The 22,060-nt window shown below is 37.8% G+C and overlaps 1 protein-coding gene across 2 annotated transcripts in view; it reads left to right on the plus strand.

The window, feature by feature from the left end:
* The window catches only part of PLEKHG1 (pleckstrin homology and RhoGEF domain containing G1), a 113,361-nt gene that overhangs the window by 65,131 nt on the left and 26,170 nt on the right, over positions 1-22,060 (plus strand). For both annotated transcript variants that reach the window (XM_010707180.3, XM_010707182.3), the window contains 2 exons: positions 15,594-15,694; positions 21,129-21,198. In XM_010707180.3, the coding sequence (XP_010705482.1) occupies positions 15,594-15,694; positions 21,129-21,198 (171 nt within the window). The remainder of the gene's footprint in view (positions 1-15,593; positions 15,695-21,128; positions 21,199-22,060) is intronic.

Genomic DNA, 22,060 nt, shown 5'->3' on the forward strand with positions numbered 1-22,060 from the left:
TTTTTTTTAATGAATTGAGGAAGGAGAAACAAGACAATCCAAGTACAACCCAAGTACAAACAGACAACAACTGAAAAAATGTCAGACAGACTGAGGATGACATGAGGACAAAGAGGGAGAAGTGAATAGGTACTATTTTAATTGCCCTCTGTTCCTAGCTGAGAACTGTTGGTACAAGCTTTCTGTCCTCAATAACGGAGATTTGCTGATGTTACATTCTCTGCGGACAATGGGAAAATACTTAACAGGAACATGTTCTTATTTGTTTCCAGCACTTCAAAACGTGTTCTTGCTTTAGGACTTAGAAGGTTTTAAAACTCTGTGTCTATGAATTTACCCTCTAAATTTCTGTTGAGCATGTTGAGCAAAGCATGTTTGTGATACCTGATCAGAATTTGTTTTGGATATTTTTTTTAATTCTTGAACACACATTAACAATTGTGATGTTGTGCAAAGAGATATGAAGAGTGTTAAAGTATTAAAGAGTGCAGCTCCATCATGCTAGCCATGTTAATTTGTGAAAGGGTCAACTCACAGCTACACAGAATCAGACTCCGTGAGGTTGGCAGAGATCTGGAGGCCAACTGGTCCAAACCCTTCTCAAGCAGGCACAGCCAGAACAGGGTGCCCAGGACCACACCCAGGTAGCTTCCGAAGATCTCTAAGGAAGAGAATCCACAAACTCTCTGGACAGCCTGTGCCAGTGCTCCATCACCTACACATCGTAGAAGTATTTCCTGATCCTGAGAGAATCACTTGTGTTCTGGTTTGTTCCAATTTCCTCTTGTCCTGACACTTGGCACCACTGAAAAGAGCCTGTCTCTATCCTCTTTACACTCTTCCTGCAGGAATTTATATATGATGGTGAGACCTTCCCTAAGTCTTCTTTACTCTAGGCTGGATAGTCTCAGCCTTTCCTCATATGAGATGTGCTGGACCAAGTATTGAGCTCTGGGATATAGTGCTAATTACTGGCATCCAACTAGACTTTGTGCTTTTGATCGTGACACTCTGGATGCAATTTTCAATCCATCTCTCTGTCTACTCATGCATCAACAGCTTGCCTGTGAAGGATGTAATGGGAGATGGTGCTGACAATCCTCTTGAAATCAAGGTAGACAATTAGTATTGGTCTCCCCTCATCTACCAAGCCAGTCTTTCCATAAAAGGATATCAGGATTGTCAAACACGATTTCCCCTTGATGAATCCCTGCTGGCTACCTCTAATTTCCTCCATGTCCTTCACAAGCCCAAAATGGTTTCTAGGGTTAGTCATATACATATGTACGCAAATGTTTAATTAACATAGACTGTATGAAATTGCATGTAGGGTAAGATGCATAGTACTAGAATCCAAGTTAGTTCATTAAGAGTTAGCCCAGCATAGTGTTTTAGGAAGTGTCTTCTCAGCTTGCATAATCCTTAGAACATATAGGGTTAAGCATGCTCTACATAAAGACTCTGGAGTGACTGGGAGAAAATAAAATTTCATCCCTTTGGATGATTTCATTGACCCACTGTTAAAGTAAATTAAAAAGACATAAATTTAAATTTTGCTTTTGAATATCCAGATGGTTTTTGTTCTTAACAGTGCCAAATTGTCAAATTGATGTAGAGATCAGCTTCATAAGACATTGCTAATATGATCTCTATGTGATGCCGGTGATCAGCTGAGGTTCTCCAGCTTTCTTTTTACTGAAGTATTTCATTGATTTAGAATGAGCAAGAGGAGGCTGTACAGACATAGTTTGGGCTCCCTATGCTTAAAAACACTTGTTTTTCTAGCCAGTACAACAATTTTGTGTGTGATCTAGAGAAAAAGTTGAATTATTATTGTTTGCAGGAATGCTGCTGTGATTCTTGCACAGGCAAGCATTCTAACAAGGATAGACAAAACTTTTCCATTGTTTAGTTTATTTTATCAGATGATCTGTTAAGAGTAATTAAAATTTTGAATTAGTACAGCTTGAAGCATGTTTTAGGCAAGTTTAGGAAGAGAAATTGGATACTTTGGCTTCCTGCTTATGTCATGCTGACAGGTGTACTGGTCAGGGCGAAACCCACAGACTTTCTCCTCTTCAGAATCCAGTCTTACTTTTTCAAATAGCAGTTCAGTTAGAGTAAACATAGACTTCATTTAGAGTCACTTACTCGAGCAATTTCTGTTTTTCCTGAATAAAAACCTTCCCCTAGGTTTATAATAAAAGTCAGTATTCTGTTCTTCTGGTTCATAGAAGTTGGAAGCCCATATTCATGCTCTGTACAATGCTTTTAGCTGTAGAAAAATGGCTATGCATGACTAATTTACTTTCATGGTGATATGAGCCTGTTGAGGACATCTGGGTCCATTGCATGAACCTCAGATATTTGATATAAGAACTCATATCATTAAAATAATGTTATTAAAAAATTGCTGGCATCTATTCAAACCTGTAACTAGAGGAGAATGAAGCTTTCTCAGTGTATTACAAAACTGATACAAATGGTGGTTAAGCTTCAGGAATCTTGAACTGCATCTGCAGCATGGGAATCTTCTTGCATGTGTTGAGTTTCAATACCCTTTCACCGGAGACATATTTTTAAACAATCCCTACTAGACCAGTTGAAATCTCTCTTCTGTCTTCTCTCCCTATTATCTCCTCTCCATAATTTTTTTCCCGTCTCCCCAACCACTTTCTATTTTAAACTGAAGACTCCTCAATCAAGCCTTTTTACTCAGATAATCCCATTCTCCTCTGCAGTCTTCTGCCTGCAGTCTTCTCAGTCATCTGTCATCAGTCTTTTCTCTGTGATCCCATTCCTGTCCTCAGTCAGTCCATATTGTCTCATTTCCTCATGTGATTTATCACTTTTTGATCTTTCTGTTTTCAATGTTCTCAGTCTTTTCTGGCTCCAGATCTCTCCCCGCAGTCCTCTTGCCTTGTCTGAAGACACACTGAAATAGCTTGTCATAGTCTTTTTGCCAGTTCTAGCATAGTTCTCCTCTAAGAAAAGCTCAGCTTTTCACTCATTTTTTCTGTTCTCCTGACATCAACTTCATCACCATTCCTGATTTTTCTGCCTTCTAAATTATGCTGGCATTCAGTCTCCACCTCCTACTGTCCATCAAGTTTTGTTCCTGTTTCTGCTTCTTAACTTTCTGTAGGACTCTATTGTGTCTCCTTTGTCCTGGAACTACATAGCATACTTCTTTATGACACAAAATTTGCAGAGGTTCTCTGAGACACTGTAACAATCTTTTCCTGTCTTTCTTCAGAGGAGCAGACCTAGATGTGTCTCGTAGCATTGTACAAAGGCAGTTGTGGGTTAAGATCTAGGGAAAATGGAACTAAAACAGACAAAGGACCATTGCAAAGATTTCCTATTGTGAAAATATGAATTTGAGGGGTTTCACTCCTTACCCCGATGTAATTTCAACTATGGGGAGGTTTGTACAATGGCAAAAATCATGCTCTCTGAACAAAATCTCTATTATGGTTCAGTCTGCTGCTGAACCTCCTTCAGGTGCAAGGGGATGTTTCATGCCCCTGCTAGTCAGCCTACGGGTGCTTCTCGGAGTAGAAAAGTCACCAAAACTTTTCAATGTGAGCAGGAAAGTGTGTTTTCGATTCTTTCTGAAAAAATGCTCTTTTTGATATCTCCTGAAGCAACTCAGCAAGGAGGCAGGCTTCTGAAAGGAATAGCTTCAAGGTGAGCAAGTCTGACAAAGTTATGTCCATTTTGTGTAACAGGGAGAAGCCTGGCAAGGATTAATATTGATGTTTGCCGCAGACAGTGTTGTGGCACCAATGATTAAGGGAAGCTCTTCTGGGAGGAAGTCACTATCGAAATTTTATTGTTCTAAGTTTCCTGTCTCTGTATTTAGAGTATGTTTCTTCCTACATTTTAGGCAATTAATTAAGCCCACAGCTCTGAAGACTGTGCTGTGCTACTTCTTGGTAGTATCAGTAAAAGCATTTCTGCTTGTGCATTGCATTGTTGTGCACTAAGAGAAAGTTAATTCCTCTTAGGTCGGAATCATGATGTGACTAATGAAACTGCAAATGTTTGTTCCTATGTTATACTTAAACACTCTCACTGAAACCTCTTTTTCTATGGCTGCTGTAGCTGAGGGAGCTGAAGAAGAGGAGGCTCGGATGTGACCTTATCACTCTCTACAACTGCCTGTAGGGGGGTTGTGGTGAGGGAGGTTGGCCTCTTCTCCCACGTAACTAGCAATAGAATAAGAAAGAATGGCCTCAAGTTGTGCCAAGGGAGATTCAGATTGAACATAGGAAATAATTCTTCTCTGAAAGAGTGGTCAGGCCCTGGAACAGGCTGCCCAGGGAGGTGGTGGAACCACTGATCCTGGAGGTGTTGAAGAAACATTTAGATATTGTACTAAGCAATATAGTTTAGGAGGAAATATTGGTGATAGGAGGACTATTGGGTTGGATGATCTTAGAGGTCTTTTCCAACGTTGGTAGTTCTATGATTCTAAGATTTTAGAAATAATTTCTTCTCCAAAAGAGTGGTCAGCCACTAGAATGGGTTGCCCAGGGAGATGGTGAGATCACCATCCCTGGAGGTGTTCAAGAAACATTTAGATGTACTAAAAGACATGGTTTAGTTAGGGAATATTGGTGGCATTTTGAGTGATTGGACTAGCTGATCTTAGAGGTCTTTTCCAGACTTGCTGATTCTGTGATTCAGTTTTATGCATAAGCACTGCAGTTTTGGAAGTCTAGTCTGTCTGACAAAGATTGCTATCTTACCACATCTGTTTGTCTTTAATTTCCAGCACAAAAGGAAGAAAATAGTCGATGGGTGCATTATTTTTAAGCAGTTTACTTTAATTTTGTCATCTATAGAACGATGATTATGAGAAAGGCTCTCCTTCTTTGTGAGATCGATTGCAGAGCTCATGAAGGCATCCAGTTTAGATTTAAAGCAAAACAGTAATGTTCAGAATTAGATTCTTTTTCCTTTGAAATTTGTCTTGCTATGGCTTCAATTTAAATCCAGATTCATTTTTGCTTATCACCTGTGCTATTCTTTCTGACTAGGAATTTGTTCTTAATGCCATAAGAAATTTGGATGAGCAATTTAATTACCTGCAAAACAAACATTCTGATAATGACAGTGATATTTTTAACTGTGATTAATATTTCATATTCTTCTGAGCCAGTGAACTTTCCCACTGCTTCTCTTTTATCCATGAAGGAAGATCTGTGTCAAATTTTGATTGACCTCCTCAGGGACAGCGGGGCTTAAAAGCCAGGAAAGTTTCAGATTTTGTAGCTGAAAGAAACTAAGTTGTGCTTGACTATCTTGAAACATATCTACTAGGCCTTCTTTGAGTCAGTAATGTTTATCCAGCTTATTGGAGAGCTTCTATGTTTTGTTTTGATTCTGAATTTGCTGTTTGCAAATCAAGACCTTTTTTCCCCATTGGAGTCTGTTGAAAGAAGAAATATGTAGTAGAAACACTGGGTTTGTTACCAACCAGATGTAAACAGCTGTTCTGGCTACCTTAGAGAAATAGTTACTCAGACTTCTTTCGTCTGAGGCAATAGGACTATCCAGTCTTCCCAGTGGGCTTCTTGCTTCCTGAACGTGAGCCATCCTAAAGAAACCTAATGTGATGGAAGTAAGCAAATAATTGTTTACTTTTATATCTTAAATAGATTTAGATAAAGTTTTTTTCTAAAAACTTTTTTCTGATCTTGAACAAAAATATTTTGCCAGCTATGTTTGTGTCATCATACATACCCTGAAAAGAAAAAAAAAACAACAAAAAGGAAACCAAACCCAAAACCTTGGTTTTTTTGTGCATGTGATAATGATTTGGGGCTTTAGAAAAAGATGTTTGATATTTGTAAAGCAGGAACATGGAGTTGTGAACAACCAGAAGTAACCTAGCTAACTACTTCATTGGTGAAATGGAGCTCCTTATATTGTAACTGGAACAGGGAGTTGTTTGTGTACTAACATCATACAAAGTATGCAAAGCCTTAATTAAATATATGGATGTGGTTTTTTTTTTCTTGGTTGCATTATCATAACTCAGTCTTATTTCTGCTAGTAATATTAGTAATATTCACGGGTGTTCTTTATTCAGCACACTCCTGAGCATTTGAAAGTCACTAGATAAAATGTCAGCATTGCTCTGTGTTTTCTGCATCTGAACTTTGCATCCAGGTCTTACCTTACAATGAGACTGTAGAAAATTTTGGACAGGCCTTCAGTTTATGGCTGGGATTACGTGCATCACAACGAAAGAAATGCATAGCTACAACTTTGTGTTTGTTGGAGGTCAGAGCAAAAGAGTGAGTTATGCTGCGATAATAAGTGTCTGTATAGACAATCTTTTCTTCTAGGTGGAAGATGAGCAGCAGAGATATCTGCTGCTGTGCCAGTGACCTGAAGAATTGCTGAAAAGCCCCTGCAACTATTATTGTAGTCCTTTTCCTGCAGCAGTGGGTATATTGCTTGACTCTACTATCTGTAGCCTCCTACTTGATTTCGAAATGCAAATGAGAATAGGTTAAATGGAGAAAGTTAGTTTCCTGTTCTGGGGAATTCTATTGTTTTCCTTTTGCTGGAGGAAGGTAAGAAAAAGGTGTATTTACATAGGGAATGCATAGTTTAGGAGTGCGGGTGGTCTGCAAAGGATTCTGAGTGTGAAACTTCATTCTTATATCTATACTAAGGCTGGAGCGTGAGGTTGTGCTATCTTGTGTGGCATGAGTAGAGCTCTTTTGTAATTTAGAAAGTTAACTTCTGCCCTACACTTGCCATTTGCTCGCTATCAGTGATGGGGAGCTCTGGAAAGTGGTACAGCATCTCTGGGCAAGCAAGTCTGAGGAGGGTGCATAGCATAACTGGGAGGAGTAGGTCAGAACTGAGAGGCATAAGAGAGGAAGCACTGCTTAAAACTGCTTAAACCACATCGTTTTCAGTATTTATTTAAATGCTTTGATAAAATGATGCTTTTTTGCAGAAAGTTTGGACTTTCTGTGAAGAAATTCCAAAATTTGGAAGTGATATCTTAAATTGAAACAAATTACTGAATCTGCACTCAGACTAGAGTTTCTGGAATCTTAATTATTGATTATTGCCATTTTTCTTCTGGTCCATGAAAATATTGGATATGACAAAATATTTTTGTTATACCATCATTATTATATATTACTTGTCAGTAGAATGTGTTCTGCTACTAATCCATACTCTCTAAATGTGAAATCTTAACAAACTACACAGCACTCTCTCTTTTCCCTTTCACCAGTCCCATGCGCTAAGGTCACTAGCTGCAATTTGTTGTGGTTTCATGAGAAGACCGTTTTGCAAGTAAGATACTGTCTTAAATTTTCAGATGCAATCCACTCACTGCTATGACCTTCCATTTAATTGTTTGATACTGATGAAATCCATCCAAGTCTGGGAAATACGTTGTTAACAAGGTTAGGATAAATGTGTGTTTAGGATGTGTGCACATTTTCTCTGATATGCTGGCTTTGCATTTTCATTCTTTGGAAAACAAGCAGTTGCAGTTTCCTTTCTTGTGTTTTAAAATTAACATTTTTCCTCTGGAATGTCTCATTTATTTTGCAAGCATATCAAGGTCTCCTTAAAAATGGTAACATTCATTTGCCTTATGAACTGGGGGAAGTTCGTGTAACAGGACAATAGTCTACCAGCATTCAGGTTTCTTTCCTGGGTGGCTCAGACCTTCAAAGACTAAATGTGCCTTACAAAATTTCTGTTCATTGCTTGATTCTGTCTTCATGAAGTTATAGTCAGGCTAAGTAGGCCCTGTTGTGAGAATTAATGTAAATATCCTGAAGAACTTTGAGATTTGCTAATATATATAAATTAGAATTATTAATTATTGCACATTTTTAGATGGTACCTTTTGAAAAAAAGCACTAGGTTATTGAGTGCTACTGCTGATTTATTCTGATGATGTCATTCCTCAGTTGTAGCCCTATATATAGAAATTTGTAGAGTACCTACTTCATCTGTCTAGTGATCCCAAAGTGTTTGACATCCTAATTGCTGGTTAATGCTTTCATTTTGTTGTCCTCATTACTGTAGTTTATTTCTTCTGTGTTTCCTCTTGTCTTTAAGAAGCCATTTAGATGGGGCCCTCACGTTGCTCTTCAATGACATGTTAGTTAATTACTGATAGTGTTTATTATTATCTCATAATCTCCATCTGTTCTCTGAATTTACATCTTACTGTATGTCTGAGTTGCAATTCTCAGTACCAGCTTCTGGGCAAAATTCCTGTAGCTGTGATTTGTCAGTCGGTACTGGCTGATATCTGAAGATAAACATGGAACGTAGTTTTAATCAGTGGGCTACAACTTCAGTAAGTTAGTGTGCTGAAGAATATAAGTGGCATTACATATGAGTTTCTGTTCCCAGTGGCTTACCCATATCATCTTTACAGATGATGTATGATTTAGAGGACTTGTCTGTGCATGATCCATGAATCCCAGTTTTGTAGTATGAGTGCTTTTAGTGTACCTCTATCAAATTACACTTTGATTTAACTGACAGCCTGCCTTCCAGGATGTCTTTTTAGGGTGGGAAATTTTGGCATGAAATACCTGCAATTGAACAGGGGAACATTACTAAACTGTGATTGTATTTCATTCAAGCAAAAATTCACTTCTACTAAGAAGGCAAAATCCATGAAAAGCAGTCTGTCCTTGAGGTCCCGTAACTAGATCTCCTGATTGCTGTGTTGTTGACACTGATATGCTCTAGAAGTTTTCAGACTTTGTATACAGCCTCATGCATGCTTGTGCTCTACACAGGCACAACTGCTCAATGACATCTAAATCAAAGAACGAGCATATTATAGAGGTGCAAGTCAGGACTCAGAAATTCCTCGCTGCTAATTTTGGCTGACATATGGTCCTTCTGTTGCTTTTCATGCATGAAGAAGTCACTAGGATTTACAAGATGTCATTATTTCTAGTCCCTAGTATCTGTAAATGAGGCAGTGTTGTATGTGTATATGTAAGGTGAGTGAGGGAGCCATGTTGATTGTAGAAAATTTGTCACTTGCTTGAGAACAACTACATGAAAAAAGTTATTCTCCTATTATTCTGTAGATGGTAGTTAAGTTGATGCATGTGCTATGTAAGTACTGGATTCTGCAGACCCCTAACTGTGGAAAATGTGTGGAAAAGTCTCTTGTGATCATGTTACTCTACACTGTTAAACAGTGGAAAGAAAACTGAAATGTGCTTCTCTATTTTTAGTATTTCTTCATATCGTGTTCTAACGAGTGCTCTCTTGCCATCAATCTTTGCCCTTTCTGCATGCAGTCAGTGGGTATCATCTTACTGGATCATGATGCTGGCTTTATTGCTGTAATCTGTAGGCTGTGAGCCCAACTGCCTGTGCAAACTGGCTGCACAGATGAAGCTGGCCATAAACAAAGGTGAACTTAGACAGCTTCCTCCACTACCTCCATCCACATGGTGCTTGGAGCAAGGACTGATGTCAGCAAGGCAGCATCCTGCCACTTCAGAGACTGCTGCTCTGCCTGGAAATAGGAAAGGAAATAGATCACAAACAAACATTGTATAAAACATGGGAGTTTTCAGAGACTTGCTGGCTATCAATAATGGCACGTATTCTCCTAACCCTTCTCCCACGACAGCAGGGTTAAGACGCTGCCAGAATGTAGGTGGCTGTGTTAGGGCCTGCAGACAAGCTCTGGAGGGGCTGAATTTCCCACAGGGGTAGGGCTTTCTCTACTGGCACTGTCAAGTGGAGATTTATGTTCAAGGTACTGGGAATGTAAAAGGAATGAGAAAGAGGAATAGGAGGGGCACAGGACCTGTACGTGCTTTGGTCAGTGTGAAGATTTTCAAGCTGCTGATGTCCTTAAAAAATAGAATATTATAAATAAATAAAATCTGCACTTTCCATTTACAGTAGAAGTTGGAAAGACATGCTCACAGAAATTTCATTCTTTATTGATTTATAGTTTTGCATGTAGAGAAGCTATATAGAGGATATTGCAAGCATTTCTTTTTTTCTTTTTTTAAAGTTTGATTTACTGGCAATGTCTGGAGCAGAAATTATATAAAGCTTTGGTTCTTTTTGTTGTGAGTTTTGTTTGTTGTTGCTGTTTTTTGTCAAACTGTGTCTACAATTAAAAGTATTCCTATTAGAAAAATGTGAGTCTTCAGCTGTATTAGGCTACTGTGCAACAGCATGATTGTGCTGCCTACAGCCTAAGATAATGGTAGCATTTCTCATGCGAGATGGAGATACTGGCTGATGGTTACTCAATTCTCAGACACATGAAAAAGCATTTGAAAAGTTACTCCTCTCTTCATTAAATCAATACTGGCAATCTATTGAAGCACAGCTGCTTCTGCTTCTCTGGCAGAGGAGCTCTTGAAGCAGGAGGTTAAGGGCAGTAATTATCTTGATAGGTAAGAGTTTCTGCTTTTCCAAGTAGGAGCATGTCAGGCTGTCTGATGAGGGCTTAAAATGGCAAAGTCTGGGAGGGTAACTGAGCAAGCATTTGCATTCATAGAAGAGAAGAATGATTTCAGTCAAAATGAATATATCTTAAAGATATGTGATCAGTATGACTCTTTACAGGAATAAAGAGGCAGACTATGGATGACAAACTGAATGGAAGAAAGTAGTCAGAAGTGTGTGAATTTTGGCTGCATTAAAAGCTTTACTTCAGATGAGTCCAAGTAAATCACTGTGCACATTCTAAGACCTGCACTAAAATGATGGACTTGTCTTCTTCCATCACTGAAGGGGATTGTAATATTGATAAGGGGACTGTAATATTGAAAAAGCGTATGTTTTAATGAAAAATCTTGAAAGTTTTGATATGGCAAGAAGACAGGTTTGATTTAAATTTCTGAGTCCTTAGCCAGATATAGCCAAAGGAACCAGATCAAGAAGGCTATGTATGTATTATTTACAACTGCACCTTCATTTTGCAGGTTAAAATGCAAAATGCAGCTGTGCTTTCAGTAATTGAGCTGAAGAGCTGCAGTGAGTTGCTTCGACTGGCATTCAGTCTTTGGCCACCTGTTGTGGACAGTATACTATTTTTCTCCCCTACCATGCATTTAGACAGTGCTGCTGTACAGTTCAGATGAGTTTGTAAATGAAGTAAATTATAAGGAATAGGAATGATCAGGCAAAAGGGGCAGCGCTGCAGACTATAATTACCTCTGTAATGGGCAGCATGGTACAAGTTACAACAATTATTCTGTTGTGCAGCAGTCCAGTGTTGTCTTGACTTCAGCTGTGGTTTGGTTAAGTGTGGCTATAGGTAGCATGCTACAGACAAGATCCAATTTGTGTCATGTTTTCCTTCTGGCCTGCAGCCTTTTCCTCAAAGTAGAGAGAGCATTGCATAGACAGCCCAGGCTACTGGAGTACATCAGAAACTCCTCTCATGCCTGACCATCTGATCTGTGCTGTTTGCTCCTGTGCTGGGTAGAGGGCAGTCAAGCCAAGACCATGCCCACAGGTTCAATATATCATCTAAGAGAATGAATTGCCTTATTGGTAACACAAACTTTGGAAATACCTGAAAATGGGGGCTGATGTTACTGTGCTCCCTGGATTTAAATCCAGTTTGATGTTTTCACTGCATGTTCCTCCTCCTGCTGCTGCACAAGAGTATCCTGGAGTTTTGATAAGTACCTGTTTTATTTTATTTTTATTTTTTTAATGTTTTGGTTGTTTGTTTATTTAAATGTTTAGTGTTTTGTGTATGTGCCTTTTGTTAATGGTGTGCGTATGCAACAGCACTTCTCTACAGACAGTTTTGCTTATCTTTGATTTCAATATATGCAGAGTTCGCTTTGTAGAAGAAGCACTAGATACTTTCATAGTATGTACGTTTCTTGCAGGGCAGGAAAAATGTTTCACAAGGTAACGTGTCTTTTATCCCAGTTTTTAACACTACCATTAACATTACTAATTTTAAGATGTAATGTTAACATTACCATGTTATTCTCTGATTTACTGTTCTGTTCATATTTTGTTTTTAAAGCTAAGTGTGGACCTGTTTTCAAGGGAAAACCTGAGTGTCTAAATGAAAATGTTTCACATAAGTTTGCAATTGTTTTCTGAACTTTGGTTGTGAAAAAAAAAATAATTTAATCTGTGAAGAAATTTTTGCTCATTTTGTTCTTTTCTTGACAGTTTTTTCTCATTTCCAATTAATAGGATTGTTGTTTTATCCTTTGAGGTTAGTGTTGTCAGCATGCTCTTCTTCTGGAGCACTTCCTCGATTGATTAGGAAGGAGGAGGTGGTTGTCAGATGTGAAGCTTCTTGCAGACATTCTTCCTGATAGATCTGGTGTGATGAAAGACAAATGGGGAGAATGTCAAACTCAGCAAGGGAGGCAGAGCTGTCTGGCAAGACTCCTCTGGTTTTTGGAGAGATTCAGGAAATAGTGTGGAAAAATTGTGCAACGCTATTAGAGCAAACCTTTCTCCATAAATCAGTCTAAGGAGACTGGCATTTATTTTTGTTTCTCCTATAAAGTAAGCTAAATGTTTTGCTGTAACTGCAGAGAGGCAGTAAAATGCTGGCAAAGGCAAAGGTTATAAACAAATCATTCAGTGCTGACAGAGGCTCCGTAGATGATGACAAGAAGCAAATAAAAGGAATAAACCTAGTGTTCTGTTCCGATAAATTTCATTGATTTCTGTACCGTGTCATTACAGCTGCAGCCTGCCCTGTTATCTCATAGCTCCAGACCTTTCATTATGGCTTCAGATGATAACAGCTGTTGATATGCTGCAGGAGGTTGCAGTGACTACCACGGGGGTAAAGTACCATATACTAAGAAATAATTAGGAAAAACCCCATGGCTGGCTAGCTTTGATCTCCCGTTGGCGTCCTTGCTGTATGCTGATAGTGCTTCAGTTTCCTGGATGAGTTCATGAAGCTTTTATGATAGCACATACACTCTATAAAGCAATATAACCCACTTGCTGTGCCAGTGCAAGCCAAGTGCTGCCGCACTGTGCTGGAATGTGTCGGGCTACCTTGTGAAGAGCAGCCAGCATCCTGCCCCACACACATGCGGAGCCCTGCAGGCCTGCTGCTGGGATTGCTGTACACAGGTGGTTCAGGCCTAACCCCCAGCATCTGCTTGCGCCTTCAGCAGTGTGACTGTAACCACAAGACTGTTGATCAAGTCTCAGATTGGTGACATTAGCACTATCGGAAAGTTAAAATGTGAAAACAGTCCCCCAAACCTTTGTGATTCCCTAACAGTATGAGTGAGCTATAAGGAACCTCTGAATCCCAAGCATATTTAACAAACAACTGGCTCCTTTTGCTCTAAGCAAGAAAAACCCCAACCATCCATTTCCAGTTTGTTTCTCTCTTGATGCTGGGAAGGGAAGGGGCCTGAGATGCAGTCCTGGGGAACTTTTTGCAGCAAGGAGCGCAGGCTGTGGGTGTGCGATATAACCTGGCACATACTCATAGAGTGCTGGAGAAGTGCCAAAGCACCTGCAGGCTTTTTCTTGGCAGGAGCATTAGAAAGTGCCTGGTTCCTTATTTCTAACTAAGAGAAGATTGAAAAGAAGATACGTACGTGGAGAAAAACTGGGATGAGAGGATGAAAGGGGCATGAAAGATCATGCTTATAAAACTGTCCACAATATTGGAAAATAAATGACTCCGGACTATTTATTGCTTTGAGGAAACCCCAGCTCCATCTATTCAGATGAATGAGGAATTCCTCTTCATATAATAAACAGACTGTATGGAATTACTTATTGTGAGATTTCCATTTCTCTGCAACCCTAAATCACACCAGCTCAGAATGCTCCAGTGCCCTGCAGTGCTCAAATGTTTTCAGATGATCATAGCTTCACTGCAGCTTTTCTGTTCCTTGCTGTTAAATGTGAATTTTTATTAGTGAGCAGAAAAATTTATTTATTGCTGTCACTGGAATAGCCCTGAATCTTTCATCTGCTTCTACATTTGACCTAATATACTACATGCTGCAATCCTGCCAGCCTCATTTTACTCATTTGGGGCTTCTGAGTGTAAATGAAAAGCCAACCAAAAATTCAGGCAGCCCCAGGGATGCTTTTCCAATGTCTTACTGCACAAACATATTTCAAGCACAGGCCTGGACTACAAGCCTGATAGAATGTAGAGTACAGATGTCCGTCAGAGAAGAGATGACTTTCTGGGACTTTTTGATGGAGATGAGAGGTAGATTTAATTGGAGGTAAGCAAATACCAAGTGTGGATTACTGAGTGGTAGGATTAGGACCTGAGGCTGCTGACTCCACCTCATTTGCACCGAATATGTGCTGGGGACTTGAATTCATAACCTTCTTTGTGAGAGTGTCTAAAATCCAAAGGCCAGATCAGTGGCTGATCCAAACCCTTTAACTTCATTGGATTTACAGGGAATAAATTGTGTCCAGTGTATGTGTTCTGCAGTATTTTTTTCTTTATGACTCTGCCCAGTTACATCTTAGAAGTTTTCATGATCTAGTTGACATTTTGCAGGGTTTGTTCCTTGGAGTGCAGCGGAATGTTATGTTGCTTTTGGTAGATTGCCACACTACATTGTCTGATCCCAGGCTAAGAGATTTTATTTATTTTTATTTCACATTGTTTCAGCTGTTTTCACTTTTCCTTTATTGTTTTCCATCCTCCAGCAGAATTTATTCATGAATGTGGCAGCACACCGGGTTTCTTGGTTTATAAGCAGAAGTTATTTGAAAAACCCAATGTTTTTTTTTGTTTGTTTTGTTGTTTTTTTTTTGTTGTTTTTGTTTTTTTTTTTGCTTCTAGCTGAGGAAATCTTAATACTATGGCAGCAATGGGTTGAAAGGTGATGCTCTGGGAGCTGATGTCTTATCAAAATGAGGGAAGATACGGGAAGGTTGTTCTGCTAGAACAATGTTGACCTAATCTTTTTCTAGCTCTCATACCTATTCAGTTAAAATTACTGCACAAGGCACTCTTATAAATTACAAAGCATGTATTTACTAACTGTATATACCAATGTAATTTTCAGTGTATCTATATGTGTGGTTAAGTTGCATGTATGCATATACATCAAGATCCTCTGTTCTCTATAAAATATGCATTGCTTTTTCAACTATAGTTAAAAAAAGTTCTTAGTGGTTACTTTTCTGAGCACATTTTTTCCATGCTTACTGTTCTAGATTACATATGTTTTCTGTTACTAAGACTCAATTCTTCATTTCTTATTTGTAGGGTTTTTTTTTGTCTTTGAGCCCGTTAAATGATCAATTAAGCCATCATTGTAAATGACATCTGAATACATTTGTGTATCAGTAGCAAGAGAAATGTTGGCTGTCCAATCTAAGTACTATAACTTATCATTCAGTCTTTTGTTATTTTCTTGGTTTCAGTGAACAAGTAAGTACTGTTACCTCTCATAATAGAATGACTGTTCACAGAGAGGCTACTAAAAGGTTTACTGTAATAGTAATGTGAAACTGATATGAAGGAACTCATCTTGTACAATAAAAGTTTGCTCCATTTACTGATTTAGAAAAGGAGGAAATGTCTAAACGGGTCCTTCTCATTTCTCTTGTAGGATTACCTTGATTGTATCACTGACCAATCCAAACTGCCCCTGGGGACTGAAGAGCGATCAGCCCTGTTTGGAAACATACGAGATATCTATCATTTCAACAGGTAAATTGATGTTTAACTAAATGAAAGTGGGTCAATAGCCTGCATTAATGGGGAGGGAGCAAACCAAGCAAATTTTCTTTTATCATTTTAATGCTGCTAATATATATATGAATTGAGTAATGGTATTTTTCTGATTCTAAGCTGGGATGATTTACTGAAACCAGATTTTGTAGCTGTTGATTAAATGAATCAAGTGTGTTGTTCACCTACTGTTTCTGTTTTCATGCTGGTTGTTTCCATAAATATAAGTCTAACATGCTTCCTATCACAGAAAAGCCTAATGCAAGACTACCATGAATGACATCTCTTCTTTCAAAGAGAAGTATCTTATTCCTTCTATATCAGATCTTTTTGTATACTGCCATGCATCTGACTTTTGTAACACTTCAAACTGCTAGATACTTCATTAAATAATTTATCAAAAACATGTTCAAGTACCTTTCCATTTATTCAACTTTTTTGCTAGGTATCTTATCAGCCTGCTCAGAAACTCTGCAAATGGAGTTCTGGCCTATACTGGGAACTTGAAATAAAATTTCTCTTATGTCTATAATTGGTTCCAGATTGTGTGAGACTGATGGGAACTTCAATTTTAAAAACATACTACTGTTACTTTTGACTTAATTATCTGTTTCTGTAAAAACAGTTAACTTGTTCAGCATTTGGGAAAAACCTGAACATTCAATCAATTTAACAAACCAAATGGCATAAAGATCCTATGTCTTCTATCCCATTATTCCTGTAAAAGCTTTCTTATCCTTAACTGTAGTTGACAGATGATCTCCCAAACTACTGTGACCTTTGAAGAACAATAAATAATTTCCTTGAATCGAAAGAAAATTCCAAAGTGGAAGACTCCTGTTGAAGAGCTTCTTCAGTTTATCTATCATAATGGGAAACCAAGATGTGGCTATTATATTTTCTGAGTGTTCAAAAACTAGGGAAATGGCAGGCCTGGTTGTTGGACGACATTTATATCAGCATCATTACAAATACTACCTAATAAAATTACTCTTTAGTATGATTTATTATGATAAGGTATCACTAAGTTAACCAAAAAAAAAAAAAAAGATAAAATTTGTTGAGGTTAAAAGAAAAGAATGAAAAAAGAAACCTAGGGGACTTTTAAGGTTGTATGTTAGAATTGTTAAAACTCATTCAAAGCCTCTAGTAAAATACTAATGTATTTCAGGCCTCTTGAGTTAAAATGGAAATAGACAGTTTTCTAAGATTCTTACTGTACATCCTAATACAGCATCAAGAATAAGTTCCCACCTATGTGAATGAAACCTGGTGTGTAGCTTCTGGGTCCTAAACATACTCTAGAGCCTCATACTCTTTATCTTTGAAAAAGTTCCACTTGGCAGTCCTTTGTTAGTTTCACATGCTTTTTGTAAGCACAATTTTATGGTTTTAGAATTACCTTGTTTTCGTCAACTTTGAATGTGTGTTGGGCTCTTGTGGTCAGTGTAGATATGAAAAATTCCATTTCAGTAAATGGGAATTACTTTCAACTATATGCTTTCTGATTTTTACCTCTTGCACTGAATAATAGAAATGATGGTCAGGATTCTAACTGCTGGTCCCGTCCCTATGACTTCTTTTTGGAAAGCCATTTCTTAAAGTAGAATTATAATATTCCAGTAGTCCTGCTAGAATCTCTTACGAAAAACTGCTTCACTTTTATTAATTTATTTGGAAGGGAGAAGTGTCCTCTAAGCCAGCGTTTGCTACCTTCCTCCTCTGGCCTCTCCTGTTGAGATTCTTTTCAGTGTCAGTTTAGGGTAAATTCTTGACCCAGTAGCATGACTTCATTCTGAAATGGGAACTCTGCAGAGAAGCATGTGTAAGGTTTGTACTTCTCTCAACACCCAGATGATCATAAGATAGGCCAAACTAAAACTTTCATTGATGAGACAAATTGTGTAATTAGTGACTACTGAAGCATGCATGTACCATGCAGAGCTGTTCTCTACAGGTGCTGTATCCAGTAGTCTCTGTGTGCTGAGGTTTGTACAGGCAGCTGTTGACTTTCTGTTAGGAAGAGTCTTCAGAAAACCTGCAAGAGCTCACCTTTAAAGGAAAAGGGTTTTGCTTTTAGTGGAAAGAAAACAGTTTTGGCCACTAAGTTTTTGTAGCCATGAGATTATATCAAGGCTACATTTCTCTTTTTTTTTTTTTCTGAAAAAAAAAAAGTCTGAACTTTTCAGATTCATTATATAGAAAATTGAATTATTCAAACAGTGCAACCATGAGGACCAGATTGTAATTGCTTTGTCCCTTATAGCTTTTGATGCTGTGCTCTGTTAGGCATAGAGAGAATAAAGCTTTTTGGTAATGCTGCTAGCATTTATGGCTAGACTGCACCATGTTTGGTCATCAACTGTTCTTTGTCATGGGTGCAAAACAAATAATGCTGTTCCCTTCCTGCATTTTTTATTCCTTCCATGTTATCAGAATTGGCTGTCTGATGTAGCTGTCATTATTATCTTTCGTTTTCTTCATTTCAGATCAAGAGGAAGGTGAAAAATTTCTGTCTTGTTTTAAAATAGTGTGATAATAATATTAATAAGATTAAAAGAAAGTCTCACTTGGCTTAATTGAAAGGGATGTTAAGTGTTTTGTCTTGAAAATGATTCCTATTCCAAAAGATCAGAACATCATAAATAGCACTGTAATGAGTGATTTGACTGATTTGACTTGAAGAAAGAATGAATTTGTTGCATGAAAAATTTTTAGTCTTTCTCTGGTTACCTCTCTCATCCCAAAGGTATTAGCATTAGCTATTGATGATGATTCAGATGAGTACAGATTCAGATTTTTCCAGCTCATAACAACCTCAATGTTATAACTCAATACATGATCTGAAACAGAAGTAGCTGTTGTGGCATGCTTCAGTTTGAGTTCTGTTTGTGATTCGCCTGCAAGAGCATCATAATCCCCTACTGGTGTACCCTCATGCGCTCTTCCTGCCTGGGCTATTAGCATACACAAGTCACAGTTGTCAAGAGTTGTGTTGCTATCTGTGAAAAGTGTAAAACATCTCAACGTCCACATGAATGAAACATCTGTTTTCTTGCTACCATTTTTACTATCAGGTACTTAGATGTAGAATGATAAACATGCTCTTTCACACGTCAACATGGTATTATAAGGATTTATTTAAGATTTTCAGGATTCATGGGCATGATAGATTTGTTATTTTTATGCAGTGGTAGGTTGCTCTTATAAATCCTGTTCTTATCACTCAGATGAGACAGAAGAGAGTGCAGTATAGCTAGCAAAATCATCCTAAGTGCATCCTTTACATTATAGGCTTGCACTGACAACACATGCCACAGGCATATTTACTGTATAAACTTGGACTCTCTGCATGAATATTTGAAATCTTTAAGTGCAACATTAACCATATTCTGTAGGAAAAATAATGGAACATATTAGGAGGCAAGTGGGAATAAAATGGCAACAAGATGCTACTCTAAAGCATCAGGAGAACGTCTGCCTGCTGGGGCTGGGCAACAGGAAATCTCTGAGCATGTTCTGTTTATTTGATTTGATCTTATTTCTAAAATTCATTTGTGGAAAACAATCATTATAATTAATGGTTATGCTCTGCATTGCTACACCTACTTTCTTTTCTAACTTAATGAGCTTCATGAGTATGGGCTATCAAGCAAGGGTCATATTTTTATTCTTATTTTGTTGAAGAGAGATTCTGAGGTGTGGAGGTTAAATTGTTGTTATACAAAGTGGCTTAGTATCCGCTGAGCCTAAGTTTTTTGTCTGTCTTCGTTCATTGTGACTGATTGCTGATTTCTCTCCTTCCTTCCTCTAGTAATTACAGAAGCAAAGAACAAGTCAGGAAACTTTTCTATTTACTCTTTTCTTACTTACACAGGGAAATTATTTCTCCCTAGAAGAGGAAAGGGTAGTTCCCTAAACATAGCAGCACCTAGGCAAAATGCATTCAGGAAACCAGCTATGAATTGGAATGCTACTAGAAAAGTAGCATTAAATGAAAAATCATCTGATGAGAAGGAAAAATGGTTTATCATAGAACCATTTGGTAGAAAATTCTTTTTCTTTCTCAGTTTTCTGAGAATATCTTTTATTAAAACTAAAGAATATTAAGACCAAGGAGTGACCTTTGAGGTTTTCTTCTTCTGCTTGAACAATTTATTTCACTGAATAGTTTTTCAAGACCTGAATTTCATACGATAGTGAACATGCTTCGTTGTTGAGTTGCTCCTGTTATAATGAATTCATTTCCTGTTTGGCTTGTCAAAAATATAAAAAAAATTTTCAGTAAGGTTTTATTTTTCTGCATGTAGAATTTATATGTTCCCTTTCAAAAAACATTTTCCTGGCTCACCATCTTTATTCAGTGAAGAGACCCACTAAATGTAGAAAAGACTTCCTGAGTGAACTTATTACCATTCTTCTTGTATGTGTAATACATCTCTGTTTCTCATCTGTGTTTTCCAGACTTGCTCCTCATCCACCTCAGTTAAGTCAAACTCCCAGAACAAAGAAAATCTTTATAGGACAGGGCATGTTTTAAATTTTGTTTGACTTGAGTGTGTTAGTTGGAGTACAGGACAAACTACTCTCAGTCTACAGTACTGTGCATATCATATAAGAGCTATCAGTCTGAAGGACAGCACTCAGCTTTACATGATCAGCAACCCATGGCCATTGTAATAACTTGAATGTTTGTGTATGTGGGAATACCATTTCCTTAGGGTGCTTCTCTGCCTCCAGATAGAAAACTCCAATGACTGCATATCTAGGGGAAGAGTTCATAAAGCTTTGTGGTTTACTGGCAAGAAAGGTATTCCAGTACTGTAATTAATGTGAAGCCAGCATATGTAAGAATAAATAAATACAAAAAGTAAATTAATGTGACTTCAACATATTGGTAGAAAAACGTGCAATTTTGTATTTGGGTGATGTGTTGTGGTATCAGAGTTGGAATTTCTGTGCACGTGCAAATAACAGCTTGACTGTGTATAAGAGAAAGTGTTCTGAGTAGTACACATGGAGATACTGTGCAACTGTTATCGTCTGAATCTGAGTGCCTGATCTGTATGGAAGAGGAACAGTGGTAATAACACTGAACAGAGTTAAGATACTGTGTTTTATGTGGTAGGAAATAGAACAGTATGTTTGACTCAGTTCAATTTAGATCCTGGTTTGAAAGATGGTGCTTTTTTATAGTCTGAAAAAAAATCAAGGAAAACCAATGCAGGTCTATTCATAGGAGAATGGGAAGCTTACGGGGGAAATCAGAGGGTTTTCTAGTTCCCTTTTTAGGACTTGCTGCATTGTAAGTGCTTCCTTGAATGATGGAACTGTGTCTGTCTCTCGGGCACATATGCATGTTTATTCTGAGGTGTGCAATAATTGTCTTTCTTTTTCCTGTTCTTTGTTTTAGTGAACTTCTGCAAGATTTGGAAAACTGTGAAAATGATCCTGTGGCTATAGCAGATTGTTTCGTGTCCAAAGTAAGTGGCTGCTGCAAGTATCTGTAGCACAATACTTGTTGCAGAATGATATCAAAGAGTAAGATTAATTTATTAATGTTCAAGACCTACACTTCAACCATGAAAAAGATGTTATTTTATTTGAAAAGTGTATCTGAACTGATGGAGTTATTGATGTAGGGTTAAGTTTTAGGTCCTTTTTTGTGGAGCATTATAGTGAATCATTTTTTCCCAATTTTTTAACATGGGTGATCAACCGGTACTACTGTTATGCTTTGTCTGCTTAAAAATGATGACAAAATAAGACTTAGCTGCAATTTTAGAAAAGGCAATAACTTGTTGCCCTATTATTTTCTAAAATGCACTTTTCCTTTTCCTTCTCTTTCTCCTTCTCCTTCTCCTTTTTTCTTTTTTCTGAACTGAGCCATAATAACTTAGTTTTCTTTTAAAAAGAATGGCTGAAATTCTAAGGTTAAGATTCAAACCTCAGTCTCTCTGAAATACTTTGGATTTGGTGAACATATTTATTCTATCGTATAATTCGGAAGTAAGAAAATATTGAGAAGAGAAAGCTGTCAGATGCAAGAGAAGTATAAAGAACCAAAGTGTCTTTCATTGCAGGACACCCAGAGAGATAGTCAGTGGGAAGGAAAATGCTTATTATGTGTAGAACAACAAGAGATTAAAACAATCTGGGCTACTGATGATTCGAGTTCACTGCAGACCTCATGAGAGAACCTACATTTGCCTTACACCTGTAGACCCCAAATATGTCAAGTAACAATGCTTCTCCATGATGTTTCTGGGTTAAAAGGGGCAGAAAAGGGAAATGTAGTTTTTTAAATATAATTTCCTTATTGTGGTGTTTGCTTGGTTTCATTAA

The sequence above is a fragment of the Meleagris gallopavo genome, chromosome 2 (assembly GCF_000146605.3).
Source record: "Meleagris gallopavo isolate NT-WF06-2002-E0010 breed Aviagen turkey brand Nicholas breeding stock chromosome 2, Turkey_5.1, whole genome shotgun sequence".
NCBI classification, from domain to species: Eukaryota; Metazoa; Chordata; class Aves; order Galliformes; family Phasianidae; genus Meleagris; species Meleagris gallopavo.